This window comes from Cyprinodon variegatus, unplaced genomic scaffold (genome assembly GCF_000732505.1).
Source record: "Cyprinodon variegatus isolate N-32 unplaced genomic scaffold, C_variegatus-1.0 Scaffold206, whole genome shotgun sequence".
NCBI lineage: Eukaryota > Metazoa > Chordata > Actinopteri > Cyprinodontiformes > Cyprinodontidae > Cyprinodon > Cyprinodon variegatus.
The window spans coordinates 569,308-586,150 of NW_015150659.1; the positions used below are offsets into that span (position 1 = coordinate 569,308).

Consider the following 16,843-nt stretch of genomic DNA (forward strand, 5'->3'; position numbering starts at 1 on the left):
CTGCAGAGGGAAGGCAGTATAAGATTCAGATTATGTATGCATTAGCTGCTGTTTCCCAGTCTTTTCTAAAATAGAATGTCAAAAAACAGAATCCAAATTTCCATGCAGTCCATAAAACTTTACAGGCAACTTTAGACATTTGTTCATGTCTCTATTTTTCCCATTGTTTTTTGTTAGCTCACGGATTATCCATCCATTATCCATCTTCTGACACGTGGGATTAAGGACTGTTTGAGTAATAATTAAACAAGTGCTATTACTGCTAGATACATGTAGTTGTTGGTGAATTTAGCGCTCTGATCACCAGTTGTTTTTACTGACGTGCTTTACCTTTGCCAGAACACATTTTCAAAAGAGATATTTAATAGCAATGGCATTGTTCTTAAAAAAAAAACAGTTACTAAAGGTACAAATAGCAAAACCAGTAAGAAATTAAAAAAGAAATCAGGTTCAATGTCACATGTTACTAGAAAAAGTTTGCCATAATAACTATACATTTTCAAATGTTTTAGAAAAAAAGCAGCATTCTGTTAAAAGTCACAGTTAAAAGTTCACTGAATGAAGATATAGTGGCTTTATTTTATCTTTTATTGCAAAGGTTGACCTCCAATTTACCCTACCTTTGTGAAAAGCCCAGATGAGCACCATGATGCATGCACAGTTTTTACAATAAAAGGAGATGAAAAAGCAAATCATTTAAAAAAAATTTAAAACATAAAATTGGTTTAACTGCAAAACTGCACTAAACAGATACAGCCTGCACAAAAAAATAACTATGAGTGCCTTGAAATATTTATAATTTAAAAACAGTGAATGAGAAAGCAAGGTTATTTGAGAGTTACATAAGACTTCTTTCCTAAAGTTTAAAACTAGCATGTGTGCACTGAAAACAGCATAAAAAACTTAACGATGGGGATTCAGTGGCTATTCTACGCTTTGGAGACCAGTTTGCTGACGTAGGTGACCTGGTTAATTTTCACTCATTCATGGTTCATGCCTTTCACTTTCTCCACGCTACCCATCAGGGACATTTTGGGCCAGAAAATATCCAGCCACTCATAGCAGTTATTGATGGAATATCTTTAAATAAATGGGGTTTGCAGATCAAATCAGATGAAACTGAAGATTCTGTTTGAATTTTGCACTATAATAGGTTGAAATAACTTACAGGAGAGCGCTGGTCATAGGTTGATGGGTCCATTGATGTTGAGCTTCCACGCCGAGACTCCGCATGACTCCCTATTTCAGACACGCCCAGTCCAGCTTCTCCATGTTGATTTACTCCTTCTCTGTACATCAGTTCCTCTCCTAAGACAGACTCAGGACCTAGGGAGCCCTTAGGTGTTGGCATGGGAGTGGCTGCTGTGTGCATTATTATGGGAGGAGCCATAATGCCACGAGGGTCAACATGACCGTTGGCTGTCAGCATCAGAGAGTACATTTTGAGCTCTTTGGAGAGTAGATAAAAAGAAAAGAAAAAAAGCTAACTTATTTCACAATAGATATATGATTAATTTTCAAATGAGCAAGGAAAAACAATGCAAAAAATTGCATCATAAATTGGGTGTCTTATCTACCTGTATCTCTGAGCTGTTCAACTTTTTCATCTTCATCAAAGTTGTCAGATTTCTTTTCGTCATCTGACTCTGATCGATTGGCATCACCCTAAAAGACACATATGTTTGTACATACAAGCAAGCAAATGTTTTTTTTATTTACATTTTCTCCTGACAGTAGAAAACCAAAGAGCCTTTTGACACAGAAGAAGAGATGTTTATTTTTCATCTCTTATTCAATTTAATCAAAAATCATCCAGTCACCTCTAGGACTCAGTTATCTCATAAAAATGCTTACAATAAATGTACCTTAACGATCAAAAAAATATTTTTACATTTAGACATTTGTTGATATTCCGAAAAAGGGAAGATTTTCTAAATATAGAATGCTTATAGGGAACTTTTATTTTCTTAGGCTTTCCCTCCAAACTATTCCACACTTGCATATTTCTTCAATGCATGTTTAGTAAATGTGTGTAAAGTTAGTGCATTTGTCCTACTACTCTATGAACAGGCATTGTACCTGAGTACAAGTGATGTAAGTGATGAAGTGATGTAAAATGAAATAGTTCCAACTGTCACCAAACTCCGAAAAGCAACACAGTTGTTCTCACCTCAGCCTGGAAGCCTTCAACCAAAATGGCAACCAATAAATTGAAGAGCACATAATTGCCAAACGTCATGAGAGCTACGAAGTAGAGAGCTGCCCATGGAGAGGTAGAAGCCATGCCATTATACAGCACCACGTTCCAGTCCTCCTGGGTAAGGATCTGGATGGTGGATAAAAACACAGACAGAGATCGAGGCATGAAGAAGGAGAGAAAGTAAAGAGGAAGAGATGGGTGAAAGTAGAAATAAGAAAGGACAGAAGAAAAAGGAGGTTTAGAAGATGTTTAATTAAAAGGCAAGGAGTAGTGAGATGAAAGAAAAGCAGCATGATCTAATTTTATTATACAGCCCAGAAATCAATTATATGATTTATAAAGCCCAGTGATGAGCAATTTAAATTATCACAACATTTTATTTAAAAAAAATCTATTTCAACATGTGAAAGCAGCTGGAAGTAAAAAAAAAAAAAAAAAAAAAAACCCAAAAACAAACAGTGTTTCTCTGCCTGCAGTTGGATAAATATGCCTGTTGGAAGAGTCCAAGGGTACGCATTCATGTAGGCTGGCTCTGCCTACTCATTTCCCACTCTGGGCAAAAGGCAGTCCCTCTGTGCTGTTTCTGTGAAATACGATACGCAATTCTGCACAGATCTGTTTGTTCTGCTTGCATTCCTTTATAACTATAGTAAAAGCATACAAAGTGTGAAATGAGTGGAACTTTTTCACACGACGGTTGGCTCTAGATAAAATGCTTCCTCAGCACCAAAGAAAGTCCGCTGCATTGTGTGTTCAACTCTTCTGCTGACGCATCCCGTGTGGAAAAAAAAAATAACTGTGGAGCAATTGAACAATATCTCCATGGGGAGGTGGAGCAAAAAATAGAAATCATGGTGAGGCAAAGATGCTATATACAATTAGATACACTTTTTGCACTTAGGAGTAGGCTTTGGGTGACATAAACATACACATGAGGACACTTTAGAAGTGTAATGACATGGTTTGATTTGGTATGAACAACGTAAAACCAAGAGGTAAATAAGGTGGAAATACAATGACTTGAAGGGGATTTTTTGTTTGTTTTTTATCCTGGGAAAGTCTAGATATAGGTACCGTATTTCATTTCATGACAAAAAAGAAAAAGAAAAAAGATTTTCTAAAGATATTGGCTAAAGCAATTAAAAAATGTCCTAATCCAGAATAAATCGACTCCTGTTCCATCTTCGGGAAGAAAAAACTGTCACTAGATGCTGGATAAAAAAGATTTACTAGGAACACTCAGGGTGAAATATCTTTACAAATGGTCATGTGTTGTGAGGAAACCAAAATTTAAGAATTTTGCTTTGTTACAAGGTGGACATTCACTTTACAATATTTTCATTAGTTGTACTTAGGTACAGCTCAAACTGTATGACGAAACCGCAGGTTTTAAAAGTTCCCAGCTCACAATGTCTGTTCTTAAACTGTACGGCCCGATGCTCTGATGCTATCTACAGTAACTGCTTACACTGTACGTCCAAAAACCACACGTTGGACACAGTGCCAAGATATGGACTCATCAATCTGGAAGAGGAAGAATTCCCTTGTTTGCACATGTGCAGGGTGCAAGGTTCAGGTAAATCGGCTTGGAATTTTTTCACGAACACCTCACGAGGGCCAACTGAATTTCAAACATGTTTGATTTTCTCCTGACCTTACAATTCCTGATCGGGAGGTGGTCATGAGAGGCTAATCTCCCCTCGTTACCAGCTGTATACTTAACTTCGCAGGACGCATGACAAGGCTGAAACCCGGCCCGATCAAAAAAAAATTCTCGCACAATTGGAGAATCGGCCTGAAAAAGGCAAAAACTCATACAGTGTATGCCCACATACAGAGAAAAAAAGGGAAGCTTACACACCTATGAGCTTCATCCAAAATAAAATGTACAGTGGTAGACAGTTGTTAAGCTAGTGTTTTGTAGCAAATCAGTATGATAGTTATCCTGAATAGTAGGTGTGGATTTCAACCGATATTGAAGCCAAAATTTCATGGAAGGTGCTATGTTACAAATTTTATCTTTAAAAGCTTATGAAGAAGTAAACTGAAACATAAGAAGTTGGACTCACCTGAAATACAGTGACGATGGCCCAGAGTAGAGAGTCAAAGTTTTTGCGATCAGGAATGGTGTCCCCGTTCTCCATTCTTAGACTAAATTTACATCCAAAAAGATGCATGCCAAGAATGCTGCAGAAACCAGAAATACATTGATGAATTATTGAATGCAAAGGAACAGACAACAGCCAGACGGCACCCCTAGTTAAATCTTTTTTTGCAAAATTATAGAAAGTAATAAAGAACTGCGATTACATAAAATGTCATTGCTGCAAAGTATTTTCACAGTAAAATATTACACACATAAGTACATATATAAATACACACTAATAATATTCTAAACTTTTTAACAAATTCACTGGTGAAAGAATTGATAGTCCACCTAAAATCCTTTTTAAAAATATGTATGTATCAATGACCTTTTTAGGTGGGTAGAATTATCTAGAACCTTCTAAAAAGTAATCTATGCTTTTTTTTTATTCCTTGAATTTTAAATGTGACACAGAGACCTATTTCTGTTAGCCACTGGTCATGAAGTGGAATTTGGACCATACTCAATTTGTCACTGCAAAGATTAAGCAGGATGATGAGGGCAGTTAGGACATACAATATTACAAACCTGTCACTGTTAGAAAACTGCAGGAAAGCATATCTGTTGTTTTTTGTTTAAATCTTTGGAGTTGTTTACAGTTCAATGTAAGGATCAATTAAAATTTTCTAATGTACTTAGTTATAATTATGTTTTGAGTAAACAGTGTTTGAGAGTGTTGTTTGGGTTTACAATGAGCAATTACTTTATTAATCCAAAATGGCTGTTATGGACATACTGTATGCCTGGCCTAAAACCCTTTCTGCTTCACCACAAAAAATGTGAAATAAGGAAAACACACTAAATTTGAACTCACCATCCTGAAAAGATTTTGGACAATCTAGAGCGATGGTTCTTAATTTGTGGTATAAGTGCTACTAATGGTGCTTTTTTAACTTTAGTGGTGGAAAGACAACTGTTTGCTTAATAAACTGTAAGCTACATTTTAAAAATATAAATTTTAAAGGAGTAAAATGACATAAAAGAAAAAAAAATTTGAAAGCTGCTGCTACTAAGTCTTATTTATTTAAACTCCAAAACTTTGATTTTGAAAATTGCTCTAACAAAGCTTAATAAAGTACTAGTTCCAAATTGGATGGCTGTTTGCATTTTCTAACTAGAAAATCTACAGACCAGCTGACCTATTGAGAGCTATGAATATTTATTATTTTCTAAAACTACCATCATGTCTCTAGAACGTTTTGTTTTGTTGGAAGTGTTTTGTCATATTGTGGATCATTCTCTTATATTTATTTTCTTAGTTTATTTTGTGTAATTTCCTTTATTTATTGGGATTTTATCTGTCTTAAATTCCTGGTTACTTGCTCCATGAGGAAATCAGGAACTTGTCTTGACTGATGGGTATTTAACAAATATACATTATGAAGTGTTATTTAAAGAGTTTTAAAGAGATTTACTTTTTGTGTTTTCTTACTTGATTGAATGATATTCACTTTTTTGGTACATGCTATATTAAGTTTGAGAACCAGTGAACTAGAAAATCCATAGATGGTTAAAGGTTTCGTTTATGTGTATTTGAGGGAGAGACTAAGATCTAATGTGGTGTTATATGAAATATTTGTGACACTAGGATCAAATTCTTTGTTAACTAAGAAAATTCCAATATCTTGCAGGAAACTCTTGTTTTAAATGTGTCCAGTACATTTTGTTTAAAAATGTCCTTTTTTTTCATTACCACGGGTAAGAACACAATTCTCTAAGTCTCAATATGTTTACAGGATGAAAGCAATGACATTTTATAGACAAGCAAGTAGGAGGTGCAGCGGATTTTTCATTTTTGCACCTGAAAGTGAAGATGAAAAGCATCAGCAGCATGCAGAAGGTGGCCACATTGTCCATGGTCTTCATCAACACCACCAGCTGCCTCCTCAGGGCAGGTAGAAAGCGTACGAGCTTCAGCACTCGCAACAGGCGAAAAGTCCGCAGGACTGACAAACCTCCATCCGCTTGACCAATTATCTCCCACACACTAAGAAACATAAACATAAAACAATCCCATCTCTAAATTGAACAGGCTAGTATTTTTACAGCTGGAATTATTTTTTTTTACTGTTATTTGAAAAAAATTATGGAATAACCTTACCTTATGATGACAATAATGCTGTCAAAGATGTTGTAAGGGTTTCTAATGTATCCAAACAAACCGAAAGCCAGAAGCATGAAGCCCATCTCCAGCACAAACATGCTGGTGAAAACAATGTTACTAATCTCCAACACATCCGTCAGTTCTTCAGGCTGTAGGGTGAGAAAAACAAAGTGAGATTAAAAGAAAAAAGACGAGTCAGGAGGAGAAAACAATTCACACAAAAACAAAAACAAATGAAAAAAGGCAAATCTTCACTGTTTAGTCAGGAGGAGAAAACAATTCACACAAAAACAAAAACAAATGAAAAAAGGCAAATCTTCACTGTTTTATTCCTGAACTATGGAACCCATGAAGCATTATCAATCAAATTCAGAGCCACGGTCAGGCCCACTCAATCAAATGGGACCAAGGGCGTTGATCTATCACTGCTGATCTACCTCCCTCGCCTCATAGAACCTTCATTGATCCAGAAAAGATTTAACTGACCCCCCTCTGCTCCTTATAAAGCTTGTAATAAATTATTTTATGATAAAATCAGCATTTTTTGTCCACTGCTAAAAGCCTTGTGGTAGCACCAAAATATGAACATGTATTTCAGAATCCAGTAGTAGCATTTCTCTGCGTTAGTAAAGTTAAAACGTAGATACATGTAACAAAAAAATTAGAATACAATTGCATGAGATAAAAGATGTGATATCAAACTAATCATGGGATTAAAAAGATTAAATAAAATCTATGTAATCTGTTAAAAATTGGAGAAACAACCTCTTTTTTTATGTATAGGTATAACCTCAATACAAATAGATCAGACTGATTAAATACATTGCACTTAGAAAAATAAACTGAATAGCATTAATTTGGTCAACTTTAAAAAGATCAACACTATGTATTGAGAAACCCCTCAAAAGTATATTTGGGGGGAAAAAATCTTTCAGGAAATATTGTAGAATATCCTTAAAACTCAAACTCTGCTTTTGAACTTAATAAAAATACAGTGAATACCGGTAATGTTTAAGAACTTTAAAGACAATCAATATAGTTACTTCAGTTGGTGATTTTTCAAAAACATATCTATACTATACGATCTAAATGTTTTCCTTAATGAAAATAAATTTAAAATGTAAACAAATTGTTAAAAGCATTTTACACTGAAAAAATATTTTGAACAGAAAACCTTTGGCTGGAATTTCTGTTATATTATTCTATCTTTTCTTTCTCAGCTGGACAGCATAATGATCATTAAAACAGGCCTAATGCAATTCCAAAGATTTACATGTAATGAATAATTATGACTCCCCCAAATTACTTAATCTTTCTCAATCATAAATTCTTTAACTTTGTTTTCTGCTGCAAAGTGGGTGAAGCCCCCAAGCCAAGGATTCAGAGCTTCATCTAATGTCACGCAAGGGAGACTCATTAAAAAATATTACTTTTCTTTTCATGTGGGGATCAACAGACCACTGTTGATACTGCATCCAGACCAGTGCCCCAGAAAAGCACATGGAAAATGGTTAAAATTAAAGCTGAAGGGATCCATTTACAAAAATCCTATTATCACATGAATTCAGTTAATTCTTGTCCTATGGGTGATTTTGTTCCTTCATTACCCTGCACTATATTTCATGCATTTAACCGGCTTTAAACTTTAATATTAGCTGTATGGATCTGTGCAGCATTATGAGTTTTGTGCTACAGAGCATATATACCATTAGGGTTTCACCTAAATCTGAGTTCACTACAAACAAAACAGAATCAAAAGAAAGATTAGGGATTTGCATGATTTAACTTTCCACAATGATTTGATAATGTTTTGTATAATTTGCTTATCTGAGTCTTACTTTCTCTCTATAACAGTAGAACTCAGCCCTCTGTTGCTTTCTAAATATTGACGATTTGATTCCTTTACCTTATGGTGATCTGCTTTATGATAAAAATATTCAAAAGCCTGCTTAAAAAAGCCACTGCCAATGGATTTTGAATTAGAAGTCCACTTTACAGTGTATTGACAGATACTATGGCTTACACAGTGGGTCAGATCAATACAAAATGGCTAAAAAGGCACCACCATGAGAGCTGAAGAGAAAATGACATACACTATTAATGCTTGGATAGTTTTGCTGATTTTGTCTCATCGAGAACTACACACAATAGTCACACACAATATTATTTAAAAGAGCTGGAATAGTTTAAGACAGAATTTTTTTTTTTTTACACTGTTGAGTTTTTTATTGTTGGGTCATTCATGCATATAGCTTAATTTAACACAATTTTATTAGTCCTACCAATATTATTAAGTGATCTCAGGTACTGTCTCTTCTTTTTATTAAACAATTGCGTCCTTATACAACAGTGTTTCTAAATAAAATACTGTTAACAGTGTACAACAGAGGAGACCTTGTTGAGAGCGTTGAATACAACTCTCAGCGTGACCTTGCCTTTCGGATATATTTTGAAGTCCCAACGAGACAAGAGATTCACACCCACACATGCAGCTTCTCTTGCATTGCAAACACTGATGATGATCATCATGTATTTGGATTTTATGGGACCAGAACCACTACGTACATCAGTCTAAAACAGAGTAAAGACAGTTGTAGTATTGAAACTCATGTTGATTTTGATGTTAAATATATAAATTTTAAAATTATTGTAAAGTAAATGTGAAGTCCCAATTCTTAAGACACTATATTTTATGTTTAAATTTAAAAGTCATTGAATATGTCATTAAAATTTTTTTGTCCTTTATTTTTTTTTGTTTTTAATGCGGTCATACAATACTACCATTATAAAGCGATTCTACCTATAAACAGATTATATCCCCTATTAAAACTTATTTATTGATCCTAAAATGGCAATTTTGTATATATTTTGCATTGTGAGGTTTCCAATAATGGGTTAAAGAGCGTTTACAAGACAATACCAAAATCTCATAATATTATTCATGTAACGTGGGTCTCAAGAAGAGCTGTCTTGCGGCTTTATTGCCACCTTATCTGCTAAAGACATTGTACGGTAATATTATAAGCATAGGTTAAAATAATTGAAGTGCTGTATTATCCTGTACAGTGTTTGAGACTGATTTTGAAGTAAAAAAAATAAGGTAGACTTTTCAGATGCTATCTGCTAACACTTGTAAAGAAAAACAGTTATACAGTAGCAGCCATTTAAAACGGCCCTTCCCAGTCAAACGTCAGCCGAATGTGACTCACAGCAAAATCTCTTTAGACTTCTAACCATTGGCCTTCTCCTGGCCATGCATTATTTTTAATCTGACACCCTTTCACTGAATTACAGGGTTTGACCAGGAGATAACGCTTCTCTTTAGATCTTAATGTCCACAAATCATTACAGAAATAATATTTTAGTATAAAGATTGATGTTTAAAAAGGAATTGCAGGGGACCGGCCAAGGGCCCATCATGGAAAGTTGGGAAATTTTGAATTGCTACTACCGTAAGTCCAGGGCTAGGGGCAACAAATGCAGGGGTTAAGACATAAACCAAAACAAACCAACAATAAAAAAATCCTGCTGTCTGTATTTTTTAATTAGCAAGTTTTTTAAGGATTTATTTATTTTCTAAAACCTATTAGGTTAATAGAACTTTTGCAAATAGTTTGTTCCAATGACAAAATTGTAATAAAAAAAAAAAAAAATCCAAGTTTGACTCAGTCTAAACAGAACCATAATTCGCTCATGGTGAACCATCAGTTCAAGGTCTTCTACATTCATGCACACATACACCCTTAGGCTGAGAAAAATTGGCTAGGTGTCACAAATGGGGGGTTTATCAGCGCCAAAGTGAGAAGGAACTCATAAATTACACTTCAGTGTGTATATCTGGATGTAGTATTGCCCTTAAAAGGCAATGGCTCACCCAGTCTCTCCCCATGTTTACACCACAGAGATACAAGTGCAGACACTTTGCCAGGAGAGAAAATCGGAGGAGACTGAGGCAAGGACAGCAAAGAGGAGAAAAGAAATGAGGACACGTCTGAGAACCCCAAGTATCCAGATCTTTGCCAGAAAAATAAAGAAGGAACATAAGCCAGGAGCCTATGATGCTAACTTAGTCTGGATGTGTTTTTATGTATGAGAAATGGAAAATGTTTTTCTATTTTCTGTAAAGCACTTCGGTTAACAAAATTCTTCTTTTTAGGTTTCTTTTAGGTGGTTAAGTGTTCTGTACACTCAATCTGTAATATAGCATTTTCAGACATCCAAATGCAATTTAAAGAAAATATGATGCGTACAACTTCAGTGTTAATCTTACCTGTTCATGGTACTCTATTCCCATGCTGAGGGTATTGACGAGGATGGCAATCATAATTCCCCGGTTGAAATATTTACTTTCAACAATTCTCCTCAATTTTTCCCTAAAGTCCTTCCAGGCCCGAAACACTCCGTTTTTGTATTCCACAACTTCACACCGTCGAAACCGACGTCGCAGTCCTCTTAGATCACACCCCTGAGAATTGAGATTTGACCACATCAACACATTTCAGTTTTTACTGATCTTTCAAATGTACATGAACCAATAATTACAAATATAAGCTTATGGGCCAGAAATGAACACATTTTTTGTTTTAAACTATAATTCAAGTAGATTTAGGACTATTTCTGACCTGCTGAAAGTCATGTAGTCCATCTGCCTCTGCTTTACCCCCTTCCAGGTCTCCCAGTTCCAGTTCCAGGGTCTCTAGACTGCGGGCACACATAGGGCAGCTAAGCAACTCCAAAAGCAGAGGGCTTGGCACCACGCCTGCCAGCTGAAAAAGCAGTTTCTGACGACCTTTAGGAAGACAGTGATAGAAAAGGTCAGAAATCTCCGGAAAGCATGTTTCTGGCTGTTTTCATTTTGTTGTCGTTTTGGTTTTATGTATCATTTTGCAATTGAGAAGTGTTGGCTTGCCTAATAATGACATTTTAAAGTTAAGTTCTGTGCTCTAAGTTGGTAAATTAACATAAACTCACTTTCCTAACCTCAGCTTATCACTGTTAGTGGTTAGATGTTGATGCATGTTTATTTAGGGCAGTCTGTGCTGGCATAAGTCAGGATATAATTGTACCTTTACCTACATTTCTCTGATAGAAACAAAAAAATATCTGGACCGAAGTGATTTTTTTCAAGTCTGAGGAGATTATCTTAACTTTAGTACTGTACATAAATGGTGTATTTGATGGTATGTCTATTTTAAGAAAGTGAGGTAACCCAGTACAAATCTCTCATTAACTTGGACATCACAAATATCCATATGAAAATGGCTACCTATGGTGTTTAAAATAATTATAGTTTTTTGTTATCCTTGTTTTACACTGGAGAAATGTTGCTTTAGGAAGACAACCAAGACTTACTGATTAAAGCTAATAGATCAACGACTGATAAATAAAAAATAACGAGTTATTGAGCAAAGTAACTAAGCATTTATATATCAAAATCTAAACTCACAATGAATTTGAATGCCTTTTTTGTTATGTGCTTTTTTAATACAACTGGGAGTACAATTATTAAATATAGAACATTTAATATTAAACATCAACACCTCCAGTTTAGAAATGTTCATTGGCTGTGCAGATTTGCCCTCCCTTCACATCTCTCCTCTCTGTTTGAGCCCCCATTGCATACATACTGTAACACCCGCCCACTTTACATCCCCTCAACAAATCATAGGCCTGTATCACATTTGCTGCTCCTTCCCTGCACTGAAAGATCTTTCTCCCTGCAACAGAGAAAGTGCCTTTATGAAAAGTTGCTTCGATTGATCGAGTTACAATACAGTGCCAATTTGGATTGCAAGCAAAGTTACCGCATTAAGTAATCAATTAGATTACTTTGTTACTGAAAAAATAACTCTGTTACCACAGATGTTACACCTAACACTGCTAGAAAATCAGTTATTATTACCACAAGTCTGAGAAAAAGAAAAGGTACATTTGATTTGGGTTGCAAGAATTTCACGATTACATTATTTTGCTGTATATATCATAAGATATAATGATATTTTCTATTACCTAAACATGACAGTCATATCAGAACAATATAAAAAACAGACCTTGCAAAGACAAAAACACAGAGGAGATAAGTGAACTTTTGCACACAAAAATAAAAGGTTGGTTGGTTTCCACCAAGAGCCTGCAGACACTAGCCGTCACAGTTAGTACTGCAAGCTCACCTTTCATCATCAGTCTGGCTTACTGCTCTTACCTGCTGTTTTCTGACTGCAGACTTAAAATAAGACTAGAGAAAATGCAAAGCACACCATAAGCAGAGCTTAACGAGTGGAAACATCAGCGATTTAAAAGCAGCTTAAACAGCAGGTAATTTTCTCTAGGATGCTGCCTGACATCTAAAGGGATAAAATGTGTGAGGATAATGTGGTACACATTTCAGAGTATTTTCTTACTATAACTGTTGTAAAGTGATTGATTGCTCCATTTTTTATTAAATATCTTTAAAGACTGTGCATATTTTCAGAGATTTTGGATCCAATAATACTTATTCATTAATTTTAGAACATTAATGTGTGAAATATTTGTTTATATAAAAAAAAAACATTTTGTTTTTAACATACTTCAGAGGACAGGCTGTGCTTGTGTGCAGGACACATTCACCAAAATCTAGGATGCTTTAATGCAATTACACTATGAGGTTTATTACCAATGAGTGACCTAGCTCTGACACCTATTAACAACAGGGCTACAACAGAAATCTGACTTGCTGAAAGAGATGTAATCTATGGACCTTTTTTCCCTATGTTTTCTTTATGCATCTGCATCTCGTTGTTTGACCCAGCTTAAAAATCCCACCATGGAGGCAAACTTTCAGAATTTAACTATTTTCTCGACTGATCCCTGATTAAATAATGGTTGTGCTACATGAGCTTTGGTTTTGTGTCTCTCATTAACTGAGGTTGCATCAAACATTTGGGAATTAGAATTTTCACTAAAAGCAACACATTATATTTGGATTGACACATGGCCTTTATAAGCAACTCATCTTACAGTGCGAAGGAAACAGTGGCTACCAAGAAGGAAATAATTGGTCCTATGAGGTATTTAAAACTCATTAATTCCATGTCAGTCAAGTATTGTGCATTTACAACTCTATTCTCCATAAAAGGCAGACTTGAAACTGGGAAATAAAAAATGTTAACTCACTTTCACTACAATTCATGTATCCTTGAAAATAGTTATAATTATGTAAAAAAGGGGCTAAAATCAGTACAACCTTTGGTGTATTTTAGCTCCTCATTTTCCTGGCTTTAGCCTTTATCACTAATGCTCCACTTAAAAGTATCACATGCCACGTCTCTTCTCTGCCAGGCACCAATCTATGTGCACTTAATTATTTTTAGAGTGTCAGCAGTGTGAAAATGAGCTTGCATATCTAAAGTGGGGGTCGTCACTGGCAGTCTCACCCCATTAGGACAGAAGAGACGAATCTATCATCCTGCTTTTGCCTTTGAAAATGTTATTATGTAACACACAAGAGCTGTTCTCCATCTTTCTCTCTCTGTCTTTCATGCTGTCTCCCAAATTAACTTGTTATTAATTAATAATTTCTCTCTTTGCATTCTTCTCTTGCTTTGTCCCACTGGATAGCACATATTTCATACTAAATGCTTCTTGTTTGAAGCTCTTCTCCATCATTCATTTATTTTTTTGCAGATACCCTTGCATACCTGTCAGTGTTGACACTGCTTTGCACTGTCTAATTTCCCAACTCTGTGACACTCTCCCCAGACTATGTTGACCCACTCTATCCAAGCTCTTTATCCCACTCTCTGAACTGATCACTGTAACACTGGACAAATGGATTTCCTGTCACAGCTCTAAGTGCTGCTTAAGACACATGAAGAAGCATGCATTCTACCTCTGGTCAAGCTCAGGGAGAGGGCAGATAAACTTTTAAAATATATTTAAACACAAAATGGGGATAGGTGTGATAGCTACGATATGGGACACTTTGCAAAGGAATTTATGACAAAAATAATGTCATTCAAAATCTGGCCAGTTGGTCTATCACATGGTTATAATGTGACAAAAAACTTAGGTAGTGATAAAATTCCTTGCAAGGCATAAAAAGTCTCTGCATTGTGTGTTATGATTTTCTTACTGTGCTGTCCCATAAGCTGGTAAAGCTTGCTCAGGGCTTCTGTGTGCTCAGACGCTGGATGGTTCAATGGATGTTGCTCTGGACTGCGCCCGCACTGCTTCGAGTGAGGGGGCGGCGTCTTACTACTGTAGCTGCACACAAAAGATGGCAGAATGGTAGGATAGTTCATCCCCCCGTTTAGTTGCCCAAGCAGGGCACCCATTCCCTGAGAGACATCAGGAGGATTATCGCCGTTTGTACTTTCTCTTGTAACAGAAAGAGACGTCATCTCCAACTCATCCCCTCTTTCAACACGGCCTTCCCGATCCGTGTGCTCAGCAGTTGTGGTGTTGATTGTGTGCTGTCCACCGTTGCTGAGGCGACAGTGTTGGTGTTGATGGTGCTGCAGGAGGTTATGAATTGGCCTCAGCCATAATGCTGTGCCAGGTCCTGAACCCCTGCTGGAACCTTGGCCATGTCCGTTCCCACCACCATTACTGCCAATTCCACCGCCATTAGGGTTCACCTTTTTACGCCTTTTGCTTAAAAAAAAAAGACAGAAATAATTATTGATCACAGACATGCATTCTTCAATAGTACTAACTGCTGAAAAATACAAAGTGTTAAATGCTAAAGACAAAATACATTAGATTCAATAAAACTGAATTCAACAACAAAGTATTTTTGAAGCCTATTTGGCAAAGTAGATGGAGTCACTTTTTTCAGAATTGGAAATTGGGTCATCAAGACAAACACAGATAATTTAGTATTATCCAAGTTTTTATATAACGAGGATTCTCTGTCTTTGTCAAACTAAACCAAACCTCTTTGTTGTACTCTTAGAAAGTGAGCTAAGAACCAATACCAGCACCAGTTTTGGAAACTACTAAAATAATTTTGGCACTTTATAAATCAAATTAATGCCATTTAGAAATGGAAAGGATAAATCTCAGCAGGACTCAGCCTACTCATACCTGTGCCATCCATAGTACATTCTCTGCAGCCTGCGCCTGAACTTCCTGTAAAGATGACTGATATATCGTAGCATCTCCTCATAGCATGAGCCTGGCTCGCTGTAACTGGCTAGAGTTGAATCATTAGACAAGTAGCGAGCACGTTGCTCCCTCATCAAGGCGTTTTCTCTTTGCTTTGTCTCAGAAAACTGGGTGGCGATGACCACGAGGCACAAATTTATCATGAAGAAAGAGCCCACCTGGTTAAAAAAGAACAAATAAAACAATTAAGACCAACTACGAATATACAAAACTAAAAGAACAACTTCAAGACCTTTACGAATAAAATCTAATTTAAGACATCTTAGAATTGTCACAATTCTTATTTAAAATAACACAGTTTGCCCCACTATATACTATACGCCTGTTGTGATTTTCACTTCCATTTCGCAGACAGTATAACAGTTTCTATAAAATGATTTCATATTATAATTATGATTTGATTTTGAAAAGCTATTCAGATTATTGAAAAGGTATTTCCTCTTCTTAAGAAATAATTATTATCAGTGATTAAACCACAGTTTTTGGTAAAGTTACTATCCAAACCCAGGATCTAATTACTGCCTGGCCCTTTGAATCCAGATGACATTTAAACAGAAACTGTCTCACACGATTGAGTAGCCTAAAATTTATTTTAAAAAAAGGGTTCCCTTATTTACCATCTAAAAAAGAAATCAGAAATGATAAGAAATCAGTCAAAAAATCAGTCAATAAAAAGATTTCAAAGTTCTTTTTAGGTTATTGTGGCTCAAACAAACCCCAGAGACAGAATAGCAATGAATGAAGAAGACATGGAATTGTGGCAAAGCTTCTGGAAAAAGCAATGCTAAAAATTTCAAAGGAAGAACCACCCTACTAAAATTACTAAAGACTTTTTGTCTCTTGTTTTCCGGTTATTCTGTTGAGCATTCACTCTTTCCTCTCATTATGCAGTTCCATCTTTTCTTAATGTTATTTACAGTAAGTTAATTTAGCCATTTTTGTATTTTGCTCTCGGCCATTTCCTCTTCCCAACACCAAATATTTCTCTCTTTCCTTTGCAGTTTGTATATCAAATGTTAGGCTTATGGGGGCTTTAAGGTTTAAAACTTCTAAATATGCAAATTTTAGTAGAAGGGGATTATGATAGAAAGGAAGTTTACCTGCTCACTTTGAAAGGGTTATTCTAAATTCTCTAAAACAGAGCTGAAATGCAACACAAATGTATATTCAGTTGCTTCTGATGTAAACATGTGGTTAATGTTGTTTCCCTTCAGAGCTCTAACCATTTGTCTTAATAATCCCTTGC

The 16,843-nt window shown here is 35.7% G+C and overlaps 1 protein-coding gene across 2 annotated transcripts in view; it reads right to left on the reverse strand.

The window, feature by feature from the left end:
• LOC107088099 (voltage-dependent T-type calcium channel subunit alpha-1H-like) overlaps window positions 1-16,843 on the reverse strand; it is a 152,440-nt gene that overhangs the window by 38,261 nt on the left and 97,336 nt on the right. For both annotated transcript variants that reach the window (XM_015380041.1, XM_015380042.1), the window contains exons 9-18: window positions 15,517-15,755; window positions 14,564-15,084; window positions 11,073-11,239; window positions 10,721-10,915; window positions 6,448-6,599; window positions 6,148-6,333; window positions 4,270-4,387; window positions 2,171-2,326; window positions 1,578-1,665; window positions 1,169-1,449 (exon numbers count right to left, since the gene is read on the reverse strand). In XM_015380041.1, the coding sequence (XP_015235527.1) occupies window positions 1,169-1,449; window positions 1,578-1,665; window positions 2,171-2,326; window positions 4,270-4,387; window positions 6,148-6,333; window positions 6,448-6,599; window positions 10,721-10,915; window positions 11,073-11,239; window positions 14,564-15,084; window positions 15,517-15,755 (2,103 nt within the window). The remainder of the gene's footprint in view (window positions 1-1,168; window positions 1,450-1,577; window positions 1,666-2,170; window positions 2,327-4,269; window positions 4,388-6,147; window positions 6,334-6,447; window positions 6,600-10,720; window positions 10,916-11,072; window positions 11,240-14,563; window positions 15,085-15,516; window positions 15,756-16,843) is intronic.